At 34.8% G+C, this 18,067-nt stretch overlaps 1 protein-coding gene across 1 annotated transcript in view; it reads right to left on the bottom strand.

Moving 5' to 3' along the window:
* Positions 1–1,423: 1,423 nt before the first annotated feature.
* Positions 1,424–18,067, bottom strand: part of LOC139858481 (putative glucuronosyltransferase PGSIP8) — a 171,827-nt gene continuing 155,183 nt past the window's right edge. Inside the window, exons 4-6 of the mRNA XM_071847329.1 lie at positions 3,606–3,807; positions 3,378–3,525; positions 1,424–1,964 (exon numbers count right to left, since the gene is read on the bottom strand). Coding sequence (XP_071703430.1) covers positions 1,424–1,964; positions 3,378–3,525; positions 3,606–3,807 — 891 coding nt within the window. The remainder of the gene's footprint in view (positions 1,965–3,377; positions 3,526–3,605; positions 3,808–18,067) is intronic.

The raw sequence follows: 18,067 nt of genomic DNA, 5'->3' as shown, positions 1-18,067 counted from the left end.
TCTATACTACCACTTATATACCAGTTTATGAGGTCACACACTTTAGCACTCAGACACCAATTGTTATATATTGCCGATATATAATTATAATATATAGTTCGAAAAGTATAATTTAATTAAATATGATTTAATGAAATTATAAAATGTTCAATGAGCCATTATACAATAAAATATTTGAATGGCTTATTTTTATGTTAAAAATAAAAATGTTTTTTAGGCTTTGGTAATTGGTATCCTACCATAATTAAATGTAACCAATTTTTGTGTTAAATGAAATGGATTAATTTAGTTTTTTTTTTCCTTGTTGAACACACAAGATGTAAACAAATTAAAAGGGTTTTTTTTGGTGTTGCTATGTATAGAGTAAGAACAAAAAAGGTTAGACATTATGTACAATCTTATGATAAAACACTCCCGTGATCATATGTACAATATTTGAAGCATTATGTACAACCTTATGGTAAAACACCTTCATTACCATATGTACAATATCTGAAACATTATGTACAAACTTTATGATAAAACATTCCCATGATCTTATGTACAAACTTTAAAACAAATTTTACAATCTTTTAAAAAACATCCTATGAACACATGTACAAACTTTAAAGCATTGTCAACCTTCATATAATAATGATATTTTACATTTAAAAAAAAAAGTTAAAGAGACATTTGTTATTACTAATAATTATTATTACAAATATAAATACTCAATTTTAGAGCAAACTTTATTATTATTATATTTTTATTATTCAAATATGGGTTCTCTTTACGGGATTAATTACGTTACGTATATATACGAAATATATGTCTCAATAAAATGTTGTAATGTAGACTTTTATGACAAGAAAAATATTAATTGTGATAAAAATTAGAGGAAGGTCGTAGGAGAATAAATGTAATTCCTTTATTCTGACCAAGTTAAGTACATTATATCAATATGTTTGTAAAAAACAACGACAAATTTCTCTGTCAGAATCTCCTGTTACACGGGTCATTAAACTAAATGACTTTACGTTCACTTAATATCTAAAACATGATGTTAAACTGTTTCGTTTAAATAAACTCGTGGTTCAACGAGTTATTTCACTAGTTAATAAATAAAAGATAAAAGTAAAAGATACCAGTAATAAGAAAGGATAATATTTGCATTTCCCAAAAATATATTGTACTTTACGTTTTCGTTCATAAAGATGTAAAGAAAACGTGCTTACTAGTCATTAAATCAACAAACCATTCAACTCAACTTGTCTATTCACCATCTCATTTTCATTAAAATATCTCATTTTCATTAAAATGTTCGTATTTTACTATATTTATAAACAATGTCACAAATGCTAAAACAAGACTCCTGAAAAAGCATTGACAATATATGATCATAAATTTGTTCGTTCTCTACATACTCTTAATTTACATTGCTAAGTCAGTATAACTTATTGAACCCAGATTGTATCGAGTCAGTGAGTTTACTTGGAAACAAAGCTTCTCTTTCAAATGAAGTATGCAACACTGATCCGATTTTCACCAATGAAACCCACAAAACTGGTGCAGTATAAAAGGCGTATACGAAAACAGACAACGCTCTGACAACGCCATCATTATACCGTGGATAAGCCATTACAAATAAGACTCTTATAATACCAAACCAAGGTATCAAGACATGTTGCATAGGAAGAAGAAAGACATTAGTCGCTATACATGAGAGAGCGAAGGACCCTAGTAAGTATAAGGTCCAACCTAAAATCGGGTGGATCGTATGAGGAATTAATATGAAGGGGAGTATGTACGATATGAGAATGGATAATATGGCTATAGCTTTAAGGCTTGTTTGAAGGATGGTCATATTTCTATTTGCACTGCGATGGCATAATTTGGTCAAACTTGGGTGAGTCAAACGAGTCATTCCTATAATTCCGAGGTAGATAACGACTTGGATTATTACAAAAGGCATCTCTAATTGGTACCTATTAAATATAGAAAATCTTAGACAGAACGTAGTGAATAGGAGTTACCACACTCATGTTTACATTAGTATTGCTCAAATCAGGAAAATGATCGAATTTGTTCGGTTTACAAAATTTGATTTTCGGTTTACCTTTTTAAAATCAATTATACAGAGAATCAAACCGAAATACAAAACAAAATTCAACTAATAATATACTTAACTACTCCCTATTAAACTATACTATGTATATAGTATTTAAAACGTAAAGTCAAATTAAATTAAATCTTTTATGATTGTTTTGGTTAAATTATATTTTTTTTTCTTTTCAGATTTAACTAAAACCAAACCGATTCAAATTTGAATAGGGTACAGATTGGTTTTCGGGTTCGCTCTCAATAATTTTAAAACCGAACAAACCGCATTGAATAAATCAAAAAAATTGAAAACCAAATCAATAAACATGTATATCACAAAGATAGACTTATATGGCTGGCATGCGGCGAGAAATTATTTTTCAAGCATCATTTATTAAATGGTATGTGTAAATAATATATATATATATATATATATATATATATATATATATATATATATATATATATATATATATATATATATATATATATATATATATATATATATATATATATATATATGGGCAGGATCAATGGGGAAGTAACCAATCGGGGGAAGCAAATTTTTTTTTTTTCGTTTTTTTTGAAATTTTTTTTTCCGGCATCAAGATCACACGAAAATATGAACATTTAGAAGAGACACTTCGTGATGAATGTTATTATTTAGGCGAAAAAACGATCGACAAAAATAACATTCAAGATAATATTGTTCGTGAAGAATATGAACGTTTTTTTTCTTCATGTTTTGTGAAGTAAAATTTAGCCCGATTTAGAGTTTAGGGTTTAGGGTTTAGGGTTTGGTGTTTTGGGTTTATTCCATAAACCCAAAACACCAAACCATAAACCCTAAACTCTAAACCGTTCGTGTTAAAAGCTCAATCTAAATCCTAAATCTAAACCCTAAATCTAAACCCTAAACCCTAAATTTCTAAACCTTAATATCTAAACCCTATAAACCCTAATATCTAAACCCCAATAGCTAAAACCTCAAAATACGCTCGAAAAACACGATAATTGTTATATATTACTTCTTTGAGCGTTTTCCAGCCAAAATAAAAACATTTATCACAAAGTGTCTCTACTAAATGTTCATATTTTCATCTTATCTATAATGTTCGTGAACAAAGTTTTTTCAAAAAACGAAAAAAAAAGTTTTTGTTTCCCCCCTTCCCCCCGAATGGTTACTTCCCTCTTGATCCTAACACTATATATATATATATATATATATATATATATATATATATATATATATATATATATATATATATATATATATATATTGGCTATGCTATGAGTACCCGAGAATCTCTCTATGATGTTCATGCCATTGGAGGCCAAGAGGTAGAACAGGCCATGACCACCAGTACCAAGGCTTTAACCATGATGCACCAGGAAATGTTATTACACTGTTTGGTCCGCATGGTACACTCCACATTAATCTAAGATCTGCACGTACATATCAGTCGATCGATTTAACAAATTTAATTAAGAAAGAATAAATTGTAAACGTAATATGCATCACTTACAATAATAGGAAGCGTCCATTTGGTAGCCCAAAGGGAGTCTATAAGTTCCATCAAGTGTGGTGCCATTAGGTGGTGGATGGAATAATGGTAGATTCAGAAGATCAGAGAAGAAGCCTCCAATAAAACCTTGATCAGCTCCATCAGAATTATCTCTACCAATATCTATATCATGTAGCATATTCTTAAATACCTTGGTAGATGGCTGCACGACTTTACTTTTTCCGTAATTTTTTTCTGTTAAGTAATTGACTATCGTTAACTGGTATGCTTGCCATGTCATTTTATGTGACTAGATTATATTCTATATAAATTATATAATATTCCTATATTATTTATTAAATGAAAAGGTGTGACTATGTGTTAGTACGTTCCCGTTTTTATTCGAAGAATCGTCTCGATTTCCAAACCAACGATTATATATTCATGATTTCCAAAATTAGAATTCTTTTATACGACACTCCTATGTCATTCGAAATACTAAAATATTTATATGTTTTATTTCTTGAATTATTATTCATCTAGCGTATTATAAATCGCGTAACGCTTTATTTCCAAACCAACGCTTTATTATTCATCTTTCGGAAAAATTTGTATATATATATATATATATATATATATATACATATAACTTGACAATACAATATTAAGTATCTCATGCAGTATATTAACAAAGTATTACACCTACGTTTTTATATTACAAACTTATAGGTTTTCAAACTATATATATATATGTAATATTTATCGACGTAGTTAAACCTATATTAAAATGTATTTTATATATAATGTATTATGAATGTATAAATATACTCTTGAAAGCTATGAATACATACTTTAACATACTTATACTTATTAAAGATAGCAACATTTGTATTCTGATTCGTTTTCATCAAAAATTCTACTTGTATTTATACGGTATTTTTACGCGCATTATTTAGCTTCTATTGGAAAATACACTCCTTAGCAGCCCCATTTTTGTATCCTAGCATCTTTTGTCTTGTTAATGAGTCATGAGACAACTCACAAGTTTACTAACTCCATTATGGACTTAAAATTCGTCCATATATACTACCCCATTTTTCCATTCCGTATTCTCATCCTTTACTCCAAATTACTCTCTCAAAATACTTCTATCTTCATACTAGATCATTAGCAAGCATTTTCCTCATCATCTAGCTTCAAAATTAAGGTAAAACACTTCTTAAAACTCTTGTTAAATTCCTATTTTATTGCTATCTTATTATGCTTATAAAACTTGTAAAAACTAGAACTTGTTTTGGTGAACACCAAGCTTGTTTAAAAACTAAGTAAACATTACTAACTTCTCTGGAAACACACACACACACACACACACACACACACACACACACACACACACACACACATATATATATATATATATATATATATATATATATATATATATATATATCAACAACAACAACATATCCCAATACCACAATTAGTGGTGTATGGGGGAGGTGAGATGTAGACAATCCTTCCCCTATCAGAGAATAAAGAAAAGTCATTTCTCTACCCAGAATGACACACTCTCAAATGTAGAGAAAATCATCTCTCTCTCTCTCTCTCTATTCGCCAGATAGAGAGATTGCTTCCGAGTGGACCTCCGGCCAGTACGTAGGGAAAAAAAAACGTTAACACAAATTAAAAAAAAAATTAAATATTGAAAATTGAAATAATAATAATAATAATAATAATAATAATAATAATAATAATAATAATAATAATAATAAAATAAAATAAAATAAAATAAAATTGAGACGCCATGAAAATGGTTGAATCAAATTTCCATGGGTTTTAAATTTTGCCTGGTATTCAATTTCGGCTCTAAACTGCAGACAAGACGCCAATAATTCGACGCTTGCTCTTAATTCAAAAATAGAGACGCCAATAAAAATACTTATTAATAATAATAATAATAATAATAATAATAATAATAATAATAATAATAATAATAATAATAATAATGATGATGATAATAATAATAATAATAATAATAATAATAATAATAATAATAATAATAATAATAATAATAATAATAATAATAATAATAATAAATAAATAAAAATCAAAAACGTACCTAGGTGGGGGTGCTGGGCAGAGTTCAAAACATGCAAGAAAAGCTACACACAAGGGACGCTAAACATATATAACACATAAAAAACTTACATCCATAAACATACATCAATATACATACATGTCTAGGCCTACATACATACATACATACATACATACACGCACATACATAGATACATAGATACATACATACATACATACATACTTGCATAAGAATACATACACTACGCATGCTTACATTACAATACATACATAAACATACAGACGTACATACATACCTGCATAAGCATACACATGTACGTGTGTATGACCATACTTATATACAAAGCTAAACATACGTACATACATCCAAGAACATATATACAATACCTACCTACCTACATACGTACGTATAAAAATACAAACATCCATAAGCATACACACACAAACATGCGAACCTAAAGTAGATATATATACATATACATGTATACCTACATACACCCATACATACCCATATAGACATACATACATACATACATAAAGCAACCAATGCCAATACTTAAACATTGCATACAAACATACACATAAAACAAGATAAAAAAGGGGAAAAACTTCACCCATATAGAAAATGCTATAATACACGTAATCTACCTAAAAAGTACAACCTTACCCATCTACACTAATTCTAGCCCTCCACGCATTTCTATCAGAAGTTATGTCCTCGGTCAATGAAAGCTCTCTCATGTCGATCCTAAGTCTATCCTCCCACCTACGTCTGGGTCTACCCCTTCTTCTTATGCCCTCAACCGTTTTGGCCTCCACTCTCCTGACCGGAGCAATATGTAGTCTCCTCTTCACATGCCCAAACCAACGCAGTCGATGTTCTCTTAGTTTATCGATGATGCTCCTAACTTCTAGGTTCTCCCTATAAACACCATTTGGAATCCTATCTAACATGGTTCTACCACACGTCCACCTAAGCATCCTCATTTCAGCCACCTCCATCCTTCTCTCTTGAGCCTTCGTCATTGGCCAACACTCTGATCTGTACAACATGGAAGGTCTAATTGCCACCTTGAAGAATTTTCCTTTCAGTTTAAGTGGTACCTTCTTGTCGCACAAAACCCCTGTCGCCGCTCTCTATTTCAGCCAACCTACTTTGATACGATGGGTCACGTCATCATCAATTCTCCCAGATTTGTGGAGTACCGAACCTAAATATCTAAACGAGTCTTGCAGGTGTAAGACCTGGTCCCCAATGCTGATATTCACACCATCACTATGTTCATCTTCGTTCCCATCGAAATCACACCTAAGATATTCCGTCTTTTGTCTACTAATCCGTAGACCGTTACGTTCTAGGACCTCCCTCCAAAGCTCAAGTCGTCTATTAAGCTCCTCCTTTGATTCCAATACTAGCACAATATCATGGGAAAAAATCAAGCACCACTGTATTATAACATTATACTAAGTTATTATAAGAATTAATAACTTGTATACATGTATAAGACACTTAAACTTAACAACAACATTTAGTCTCTTTCGGTTCTTAAAAACTATTTTGACATAAAAATTAAAAAGCTATCTTAGACTTTGTTTTAAAGGCTTATATTGTAGGAAAATGTTCAATTACATAAAATTGATTTTCTGTACAAAAATCACCAATTATCTCAAAGAAAAAGGTATTTTTCATTTTTATTTGGTGACTACAGTTCGGAATTCCTCCGAATCTATCAACCGTTACAAGTTGAGGGCAAAAGCCTAACTTCGACTATGAAACCAAAACATTTCAAATATGTTTTGAAAACTCAACATATTAAGGAGTCTCCAGTTGTGTGACCAAAATATATGAAGTAACGAAAAAATTATGAACCGAAACTTTTGACTAATATTAACGTTGTATGCCTAATATATTTAACTTAAAAACTATGCTAACTTAGACCTGGGCTACATGTTGATTTATATGTTAATAACTAAATTCCAGAATAGCTAAGAAAAATAATAAGTTTAGCTATTTATCATACCATACTAACTGTTCTCATGACGATTATTGGACTGTTTGTTCTGTTTTGAACAATTTTACAATTTTGACTAACATATACCTTGATTCAGGACATATGATGAATCAGATTAGTTAGAGGACTCAAATAGCTATCTAAGGGTGCCTATTACACCTATAGATGATAAATACACTATGAGATACACTTAATCAAAGCTAACTACTCGAACCTGAAATATATATACATATATATATATATATATATATATATACTTATTATATAATTACTAAAAATTAGTTTCCAATGTAAACAAGTAAAAGTATTATATATGTTATATAAACTTATTTTATTATTATTATTTGTTGTTATATATCTTGATATATATATATATATATATATATATATATATATATATATATATATATATATATATATATATATATATATATATATATATATATATATATATATATATATATATATATATATATATATATATATATATATATATATATATATTCTTGATCTAGGTTCGTGAATTCGGACTTGACCGTGTATTTTTTACACTACCGCTGCACTTATTTTCCAAATATTGTATCGTGAGTTATAGTCCCACCTTTTCTACTCTTTTAAATCTTTTGGGATGAGAATACATGCTTTTTATTTTGGCAAATGATGGTAAATTATTCATTGTGAGTTGAAACACAAATATTCCCTAATTTGGTAACTTTTAATTACTGGTTTTTGCTGGTAAACGCGAATCCTATGGATAGATCTATCGGGCCTGGCCACCCCATTCTGTGCTATTCACGCTAGTTTTTAACGGAATGTCTAGTACTTCATTAGAAGATACACATGTTTCTATGTATATTATATAATGCAAGGGTAAATAAAATGAGACAAGTTAAGTTACCGAGTGCTCACGAAGATGTAATAATCATTTTATATGTTTTTCAACATTAAATCTTGTGGTCTATTTTTTTTTTACGGTTGTTATACTAAACCTATAATTCACTCAACATTTTTGTTGACTTTTACTCGCATGTTTTATTCTCAGGTAATTAATTGCTTTGCATATGCTTCCGCAGGTTAGAGAGTCTACATATTGTGTCGCAAATTTTTATTTAAACATTTATAAATATTACATTCAGTTTTCATACATTCGGTTATTATAATTGTTGGTTGGCGTTTGAGCCAACATTTATTTCTTTTGGTTTGTCTTTAAAACTTTTAAATGTTAGATTTTCTTTTTGGGTAATCCCTTTCAATAAATGAATAAAATGGCTGTTTAAATATGTTCATATAGAGTTAATGATCAATGCCGTGGGACTGAGTAAACGTTAGTCGTCGTGGATTATTATGACGGGATGTTTCAGTTGGTATCAGAGCGTTAGTTGTAGGGAACTAGGATGTCATAATGTGGTCAACCCTGGCTCAATAGGTGCATTAGAGTTTAGTCTACAACCTGACTTTTTATCATTATAGCACTATTATGCATTAAATGAACATCATCGGATTTATTATAAGTTAGATCTTAACATTACCTCAGCTATATATATGTATGTGATTTTGTTGTTACAGATGTCGACTTCTCAGAATCTCACTGGTTCGCGTCGGGTTACGCCTTTAATTGATGATCCGGTGAACTATTACACTTCTACGTTCGCGCACATGTACCGGAGTTTCAAAATGGATACTCGAGTAGATGCGTTCAACGATTGTATGTGGGTTCATCCCCATGTAGAGAAGATAGACGACATGGAGAGAGATGTCCCAGTTTATGAGTTTCATGTACGAGATTAGATGGGATCTTCAGGCTCGTGATCGGGTCGTGGATGTGAAGTTCAAGAAGATGGAGGATGAGATCCTTAGCCTCAGGACTGAGCTGGCCGCGACACAGGAGAAGCTGGCGAAGTATGAGCTCAAGGAGGTGTTTCATGTTGGTCCTCTCACTGTACTCGTTCGAGGAAGAAGTTAGGGGATGTGATGGATGATGATTTGTTTATTTCATAGACTTATTTCCTTATTTCATATTCTTATAGGATATTTACAGTGTTTTGCCGAGGATTATGTTATGACTTATTTACATTTCAGTTATGGATGATTTATTTCTATTTATATCATCTGTTTATCTATCATCATCATGATTTTCTTTATACTGCGTGTGACGGTGGTTTTGGCATGTTATGTGTGGTTCATGTATGTTAGGTGCTATATATGGTGTGTGATTTTTGTCATAATATATATGCATTGTATGGTTATTATCTTATAACTGTTATGACTATCATATTATTACTCAATAATTCTATTCATTAACTATTATTTTAAAGGTTAATTTATATATCTGATCTATACTCAATCCATAACACAGTCATTATTCTTAATGCTAACTATGGTGTTATTTGTTTTGAAGATCGTGCCTCCTCGTGAATCTACCGAAGCTCGCTTTCAGAGATTGTTAGCAGAGGGTATCGCTGCTGCCACTGCCGCTATGGCTACAACTCTTCAAAATAATATCAATAACAATAATATCGGAAATAATGGGAATGTAAATCGGAACCAAGATGGCTGTTCTCACAAGCCCTTCATGGGGAGTAAGCCTCAAGAGTTTTGTGGTACTGAAGGATCAGTTGGCCTTTCACGTTGATTTGAGAAGTTGGAATCTATATTCTGAGCAAGCAGGGTCCGAGAAGAGGATAAGGTGAACTTCGCCAGCTACACTTTGAAAGATAGTGCATTTACCTGGTGGAACAATAATGTTAGTTCTATTGGGAATGATGTGGCATATGGCCTTACTTGGGAAGCTTTCAAGCAAAGAATGATCACCCGCTACTGTCCGAGGAGTGAACTTAAGAAACTAGAGACTGAGCTGAAAAATCTAAAAATGAAGGGAAATGACATTGATGCTTATGATCAGCGGTTCTTTGAATTGACATTTTCGTGTCCAACTGCTTTTCCTACCGAAGACCTCAAGATCGATGCTTATATTGAAGGATTGTCTGACTTGATTGAAGCTAGGGTTGAATCCAATGAACCTCAAACTATTGAAGCTACCATAGCTATGGCACACAAGCTAAATGATAAGATTCTACGTAAGGAAAAGAAGACCCCATCTGGGGAGACAAGTAATGAGGTTGGTAAGGTAGATGAGACTGCTAAGAAAGATGAGAGTGGGAAGCGGAAGTGGAATAATACCGCAACCCAAATCAGAACCAGCAAAAGAAATAGAACACTTCTAATGCTAATAGAAATAACTTATGCCCCCTGTGTCTGAGGTGTTATAAACCTCATAGTGGGTACTGTACTGCAACGTGTTCGAAATGCCTAAAACAAGGACATATAGCCCGAGATTGTAGGGTTGTTGTCCCAAATGCTACTCCTTCAGCTAATATTTCTACAAATGTTAAGACTAACGCTGGTGCACCAAAAGTTTGTTATGAGTGTGGGAAACCGAGACATTTTCACGATACGTGTTCGGAAAAGAATAAGTCAGCAGGGAACGCGCGGGTAGTGCGTTCAACATTAATGTCAGAGATGCGGAAGAGGATCCTCAGTTGGTTACTGGTACATTTTCAGTTAACAATTTACTAGTTTATGTTCTATTTGATTCTGGTGGGGATTTATGTTTTGTATCTACCAAACTAAGTCCAAAAATCAACACTCCATTATCGACCTTAGATATAAAGTATACTGTAGAGGTAGCTAGTGGTAAATTACTTAAGGCTGAAAAAGTGTATCGTAACTATAGTATAACTTTGGATGGTAGAAGTTTTGAAGTGGACTTGATACCTATTGAGTTAGGAAGTTTTGATGTAATAATTGGTATGGATTGGTATCCAAGAATCTAGCTGAGATCGTTTGCTATGATAAGGCTATTCGTATTCCTCAAGTAGATGGAGAACCGTTAATGATCTATGGTGATAAGAAGTGCATGCAGTTGAACCTCATCAGCTTTTTAAAAGTTCAGAAGTATCTCAGGAAAGGGTGTCATGCCATTCTTGCTCACGTAAGTAAACCTGATCCGAAAGAAAGAAAGTTGAGTGACGTAGCAATCGTCTGCGACTTTCCCGAAGTGTTTCCTGAAGATTTACCTGAACTTCCACCGCACCGAGCGGTAGAGTTTCAAATTGATCTAGCACCAGGTGATGCTCTTGTAGCCCGTGCGCCTTATAGACTTGCTCCATCCGAACTCTAAGAACTTGCAAGTCAAATTTAAGAGTTATTGGAGAAAGGTTTCATTCATCCCAGATCTTCTTCGTGGGGAGCTCCTGTTATGTTTGTCAAAAAGACAGATGGTTCGTTCAGACTGTGTATTGATTACCGAGAATTGAACAAGCTTACCATCAAGAATCGTTATCCACTCCCAAAAATCGACGATCTATTTGACCAGCTTCAAGGTTCATCCATTTATTTAAAGATTGATCTTCGCTCTAGTTATCATAAACTCCGTGTTAAAGAAACCGATATTCCAAAAACCGCATTTAGAACTCGATACTGCCATTATGAATTCTTAGTTATGCCGTTTGGACTGAATAACACACCTTCTATGCTCATGGATCTCATAAATCATGTGTATAGTTCGTATCTAGACAAATTCGTCATTGTGTTTATTGATGACATTTTTATCTACTCTAAGGGCGACCAAGAGCATGAAGAGCACTTGAGATTGGTGCTTGAATTGTTAAGAAAATAGGAGTTATACGCAAAGTTTTCCAAGTGTGAGTTTTGGTTGCAGGAGGTGCAATTCCTCGGTCACATTGTTAGCCGACCGGGAATTCAAGTAGATCCAGCAAAAATTGAAGCCATTAAAAAATGAGAAACTCCAAAGACTCCGAGATAAATACGTCAATTCTTAGGTCTCGCCGGTTACTACCGAAGGTTTATCCAAGATTTTTATAGGATAGCGAAACCTCTGACTGCATTGACGCATAAAGGAAGGAAGTATGTTTGGTCTGCTGAACAAGAAACCGCGTTCCAATTATTGAAGAAGAAGTTAACTTCAGCACCTATACTATCACTACCCGAGGGGAACGAAGATTTTGTTATCTATTGTGATGCTTCGCTTCAAGGGTTTGGTTGTGTGTTGATGCAGTGGAATAAAGTTATCGCTTACGCTTCACGTCAACTGAAGATACATGAGCAAAATTATACAACTCGGGATTTGGAGTTGGGTGCAGTAGTTTTTGCACTTAAGATGTGGAGATATTATCTCTACGGAATTAAGTGTACTATATTCACCGACCACAAAAGTCTTCAGCACATCTTCGAGTAGAAACAGCTGAATATGAGACAACGACGGTGGGTTGAACTGATAAATGACTACGATGTATAAATCCGATATCATCCCGGGAAGGTTATTGTTGTAGCCGACGCACTGAGTCGGAAAGAAAGAGAGAAACCTCTAAGAGTCCGAGCTCCAAATTTAAATATCCGAACAAACCTCGCAAAGCAAATTCTTGAGGCTCAGCAAGAAGCTTTGAAGGAGGAAAATGTCAAGAATGAGAAGATTAAAGGTTTGGATAAACAATTCGACGTACGAGAAGATGGGACTCGTTATTTTGCGGGATGTATTTGGGTTCCAAAGTTTGGCGAATTGAGGAAGCTTGTGTTAGATGAAGCGCATAAATCTAGATACTCGATTAAGGAAACTAGTGCTAGATGAGGCACACAAGTCAAGATACTCTATTCAACCTGGATTCGACAAAATGTATCAAGATCTTAAGGCACTATATTGATGGCCCAATCTAAAAGCCGATATTGCTACCTATGTTGGTAAATACTTGACTTCTGCTAAGGTCAAGGCAGAACATCAGAGAGCGTCAGGACTGCAGACACAACCAGAGACTCCCCAGTGGAAATGGGAATGTATTGCTATGGACTTCATTACTAAGTTACCCAAGACCGTGGGAGGTTACGACACCATTTGGGTTATTGTTGATCGTCTCACAAAATCAGCTCATTTTCTACCAATTAAGGAGACAGATAAAATGGAGAAGTTGGCACATGTTTACCTAAAAGAAGTGGTTTCCAAACATGGTGTGCCGATATCCATTTTTTCCAACAGAGACAACAGATTCACGTCTAGATTCTGGCAAACATTGCAAAAGGCAATGGGAACTCGACGTGATATGAGCATGTCGTATCATCCCCAGACAGATGGCCAAAGCGAAAGAACCATCCAAACTTTATAGGACATGTTGAGAGCATGTGTAATCGATTTTGGGAACGGATGAGATAGACACTTACCGTTGGCAGAATTCTCGTACAACTATCACGCGAGTATTAAGGCCGCACCTTTTTAGATGCTATATGAGAGAAAGTATAGATCATCGATATGTTGGAGTGAATTAGGGGATAGTCAATTGACAAGACCCGAGATTATTCACGAGAATACTGAAAAGATTATACAAATTCAAGAGAGGTTGAAAATTGCTCGAAGCCGAGAAAAGAGCTATGCTGATATGTAACGACCCAACCCGTTATACAATCGAATACGCGTAATAATTGTTTTTTTAATACACAGTGTAGTGCGCGGCGCGCACAAGGCCTGGCAGCCCGCTGTCCAATTTTTCCAATTTTGCGTTAATGATCTCCCACTTCCCAACACTTTTAGACAAAAAGCTTTTCACATCACATTATAATAGTTAAAACTAATACGTTTCAATAATAAAACAAGTTTTACAAAACCGGGCCCACATATGCCGAATTACGAGTTTTGTACAAAATATAAGTTTCAACCACATTAGTTTAAATTCCAAACTACACTTTGAGCATGGTGATTGGGGGTTAAACTACCCAAATCTTGGTCAAACTTCAAAAGCTAAACGTCCCAAAAAGCATCTCCTATCAACACAAAGCGGGATCACTAGTCCGAACAAATACCCTTTCCCTTGTCCACGCCGGAGCCTATAAAAAGGTAAACAACGAGAGGGTAAGCAAAACACTTAGTGAATGCAATAATTATACACATACATATAATATACCTACTTGCAAATACTTACTCACATACCACATACACGCTAGCAATATAATTAGCCTACCATCTCAAGTACGAAGCTAATAACCTCCAATACCGCAACTAGTATAATCAATAGCATATAATCGAACAATACAATATGCTATACTACAATGCATACACAATACATATGGTTAACCATACCCGCATCATGGAGCTACCGGCTCTTTGGTTCACACCATACGCATCGGCCATGATGCTACCGGCTCTTTGGTTCACATCACAACCCAAGTCATACTCGCGCTAAGTGCTACCGGCTCTTTGGTTCACACTATAATACATGTACTACGATGCTACCGGCTCTTTGGTTCACATCATAGCACAATCGCACGTACTATAGCACTACCGGCTCTTTGGTTCATACCATTGCATACAAATAACTACATTATATACATACGCATATAATCATTCCACTCACCTTGTATTTAAAGCGAAGGTGAGCCAACAATTTCTTCAACCGTCAACGAAATCACCTATAATATTAATATAAAATCAACACTTATCTAAATGGGGCTCTTAACCCGCCCAAGTAGACACCTAGTGCAAATGTTCACCCTTTTGCACTCATAATGCTAATCATAGGCCTAACTTGCCAATAACCACTAAAACTAGTGACCATGGCGTTAAATCACCCAACTTCACACCACTAGGTCATTCAAAACTCGCTTGACCCATATCGAGGTCAACACATCCATTTGGGTCATCCACAACCCAAATAACACCCATTTACAAAAACAACAAAGTGTGCTAGTGATTAACTGACTCATAACCACCAATTAACATTTTGAAACCCTAGGTTAGTTACCATTGAGTCCTCATGACCCAATCTTACCCAAGAACACCCAAAATCACCAATTATGGGTTTTGTGTTCACCATTTACCCAAACCCTAACCCTTATATAAATCAAAGTTAGAACATACCACCATAACCAAAACATAGCTAAGGGCTAGATGAACAACTTTAATACTTGAGCTTTAACCCGAATCAAGCTTCTTCCTCCTTGATTTGAGCTTTCTCTCTCTCAAAGGGTTTCTCTCTCTAAAATTGAAGTCGAATTGAAGATGGTGTTGGTGGTGGTGTTGAATGTGTTTCAACCACCACAAAACTTGCCATAAACTCGTCCTCATGTGAAAAGACAAGAATGTCCCTCTTTTAACTTTAATTTAAAAACAGGAATCTGTGCACAGGGCTAGTGCACATCGCTCACACTTAACCCTGCGCGGCGAGCACAAAGGTCTGGGCAGTTTCTGACTTCTGTTTAACTGCACAATATTTCCCACACTCTATGTACCATATTTACACTGCTGTACAATAATAATTTGGGTCTTACAAATCTCCCCCACTTGAATCGGAGCGTGTCCTCGCGATCCAAGCCGCATGACAAGAGGGAAGATAAACTAACACAAACTCTTCGGGCTCCCAAGTAAACTCGAAACCTTTACTACGATGCCATTGAACTTTATAAGTTCTCACTTCTTTATTCCTTAACCTTTTCACCTTTTCATCGAGTATAGCAATCGGCTCTTCAATATACTCTAACTTGTTGTTTAGCTCAATCTCGTCCAATGACATCCATGAAGAATCGTCCGCAAGATACTTAAGGAGATGGGAAACATGAAATGTATTATGGATCCCCGCAAGCTCTTCAGGTAATTCCAAACGATATGCAACTTCACCAACATGAGCTAAAATCTTAAATGGCCCAATAAATCGAGGAGATAACTTTCCCTGTGTTCGAAACCGAATATTACCCTTCCATGGCAAAACCTTAAGCATCACCATGTCACCTTCTTGGAACTCAATCGGTCGCCTACATTTGTCGGCATACGACTTTTGTCTATCTTGAGCCACTTTCAAATGAGTCTGAATAATCTCAATCTTACTATTCGTCTCTAAAACCAAATCGGTACTCCCGATTTCCCTTTGTCCCACTTCACCCCAACAAATTGGAGTTCGACACCACGGTGGCATCCCGATACTAGTATGATAACTATTATTGTATGAGAATTACACCAAAGGTAAGTGCTCATCCCAACTACCACCGAAATCGATAATACACGCCCGTAACATATCCTCCAATGTTTGATTCGTACGTTCGGTTTGACCGTCTATTTAAGGATGGTACGCCGTGCTCATTCTCAATTGTATACCCATATCTTCATGAAACTTATTCCAAAACCGAGATGTGAAATGAGTATCCCGATCCGAAATAATAGATATAGGAACCCCATGTCTCGATATCACCTCCTTGATAAACAACTTTGAAAAAGCCTCCGACGATATCGTTTCCCGAATGGGAAGAAACAAAGCACTTTTCATCAACCGATCAACTATCACCCAAATCGTATCAAATTGGGTTCTCGCTGTCTTTAGTAACTTTGTAATGAAATCCATTGTAATGTGCTCCCATTTCCATTTCGGGACTTCCAATGGTTGTAACTTTCCATACGGATTTTGGTGCTCGGCCTTAACTTGCAAACACATGACACATTGTTCAACATACTTTACAACATCACGTTTCATGCTCGGCCACCGATACTCTTTCTTCAAATCAAGATACATTTTCGTCGCGCCCGGATGAATGGAATACTTTGACTTATGTGCTTCATCAAGTAGCACTCGTCAGAAATCTCCCATTCTAGGCACCCACACTCTTCCTTGATAGGACAACAAATCATGCGGGCCTAAGGTAATGGACTCCATTTGCCCCACGATTCGTTCTTCATACTTGTTGTTAACAAAAGCTTCAATTTGAATCTCGCTAAGCTTTACAAGAAAATCGTTAGTAATAATCACGCGTAACGATCCTACTCGTATTGCCGGATGTTGACTCTTTCGAATTAACGCATCCACGACCACATTCACCTTACCCGGATGGTAAAGTATCTCACAATCATAATCCTTTACCACATCCATCCACCTACGTTGACGATAATTCAAATCTCGTTGATCAAAAAGATGTTTTAAGCTCTTGTGATCCGAGTAAATCGTACACTTGACACCGTACAAGTAATGGCGCCAAATTTTCAATGCATGCACCACCGCCGCCAATTCAAGATCATGAGTCGAATATCTCGTTTCATGTTCCTTTTATTGTCGAGAGGCGTAAGCGATGAATTTACCTCTTTGCATTAGAACACACCCGAGCCCATTTAAAGACACATCACAATAAACCGTCATGTCTTCTACCCTTTCTGGCAATACTAACACCGGAGCTTGACATAACTTCTCTTTCAATAATTGAAAAGCGATCTCTTGCTCATTTTCCCAATTAAATCTCGCATTTTTCCTCGTCAACTTTGTCAATGGAGAAGCGATTTTAGAAAAGTCTTGGATAAACCGAAGATAATAACCGGCCAATCCGAGAAAACTT

The sequence above is a fragment of the Rutidosis leptorrhynchoides genome, chromosome 7 (assembly GCF_046630445.1).
Source record: "Rutidosis leptorrhynchoides isolate AG116_Rl617_1_P2 chromosome 7, CSIRO_AGI_Rlap_v1, whole genome shotgun sequence".
Classification (NCBI taxonomy): domain Eukaryota; kingdom Viridiplantae; phylum Streptophyta; class Magnoliopsida; order Asterales; family Asteraceae; genus Rutidosis; species Rutidosis leptorrhynchoides.
Note: the sequence above shows the minus strand (reverse complement) of the source record. Positions and strands in the feature narration are given on the sequence as shown.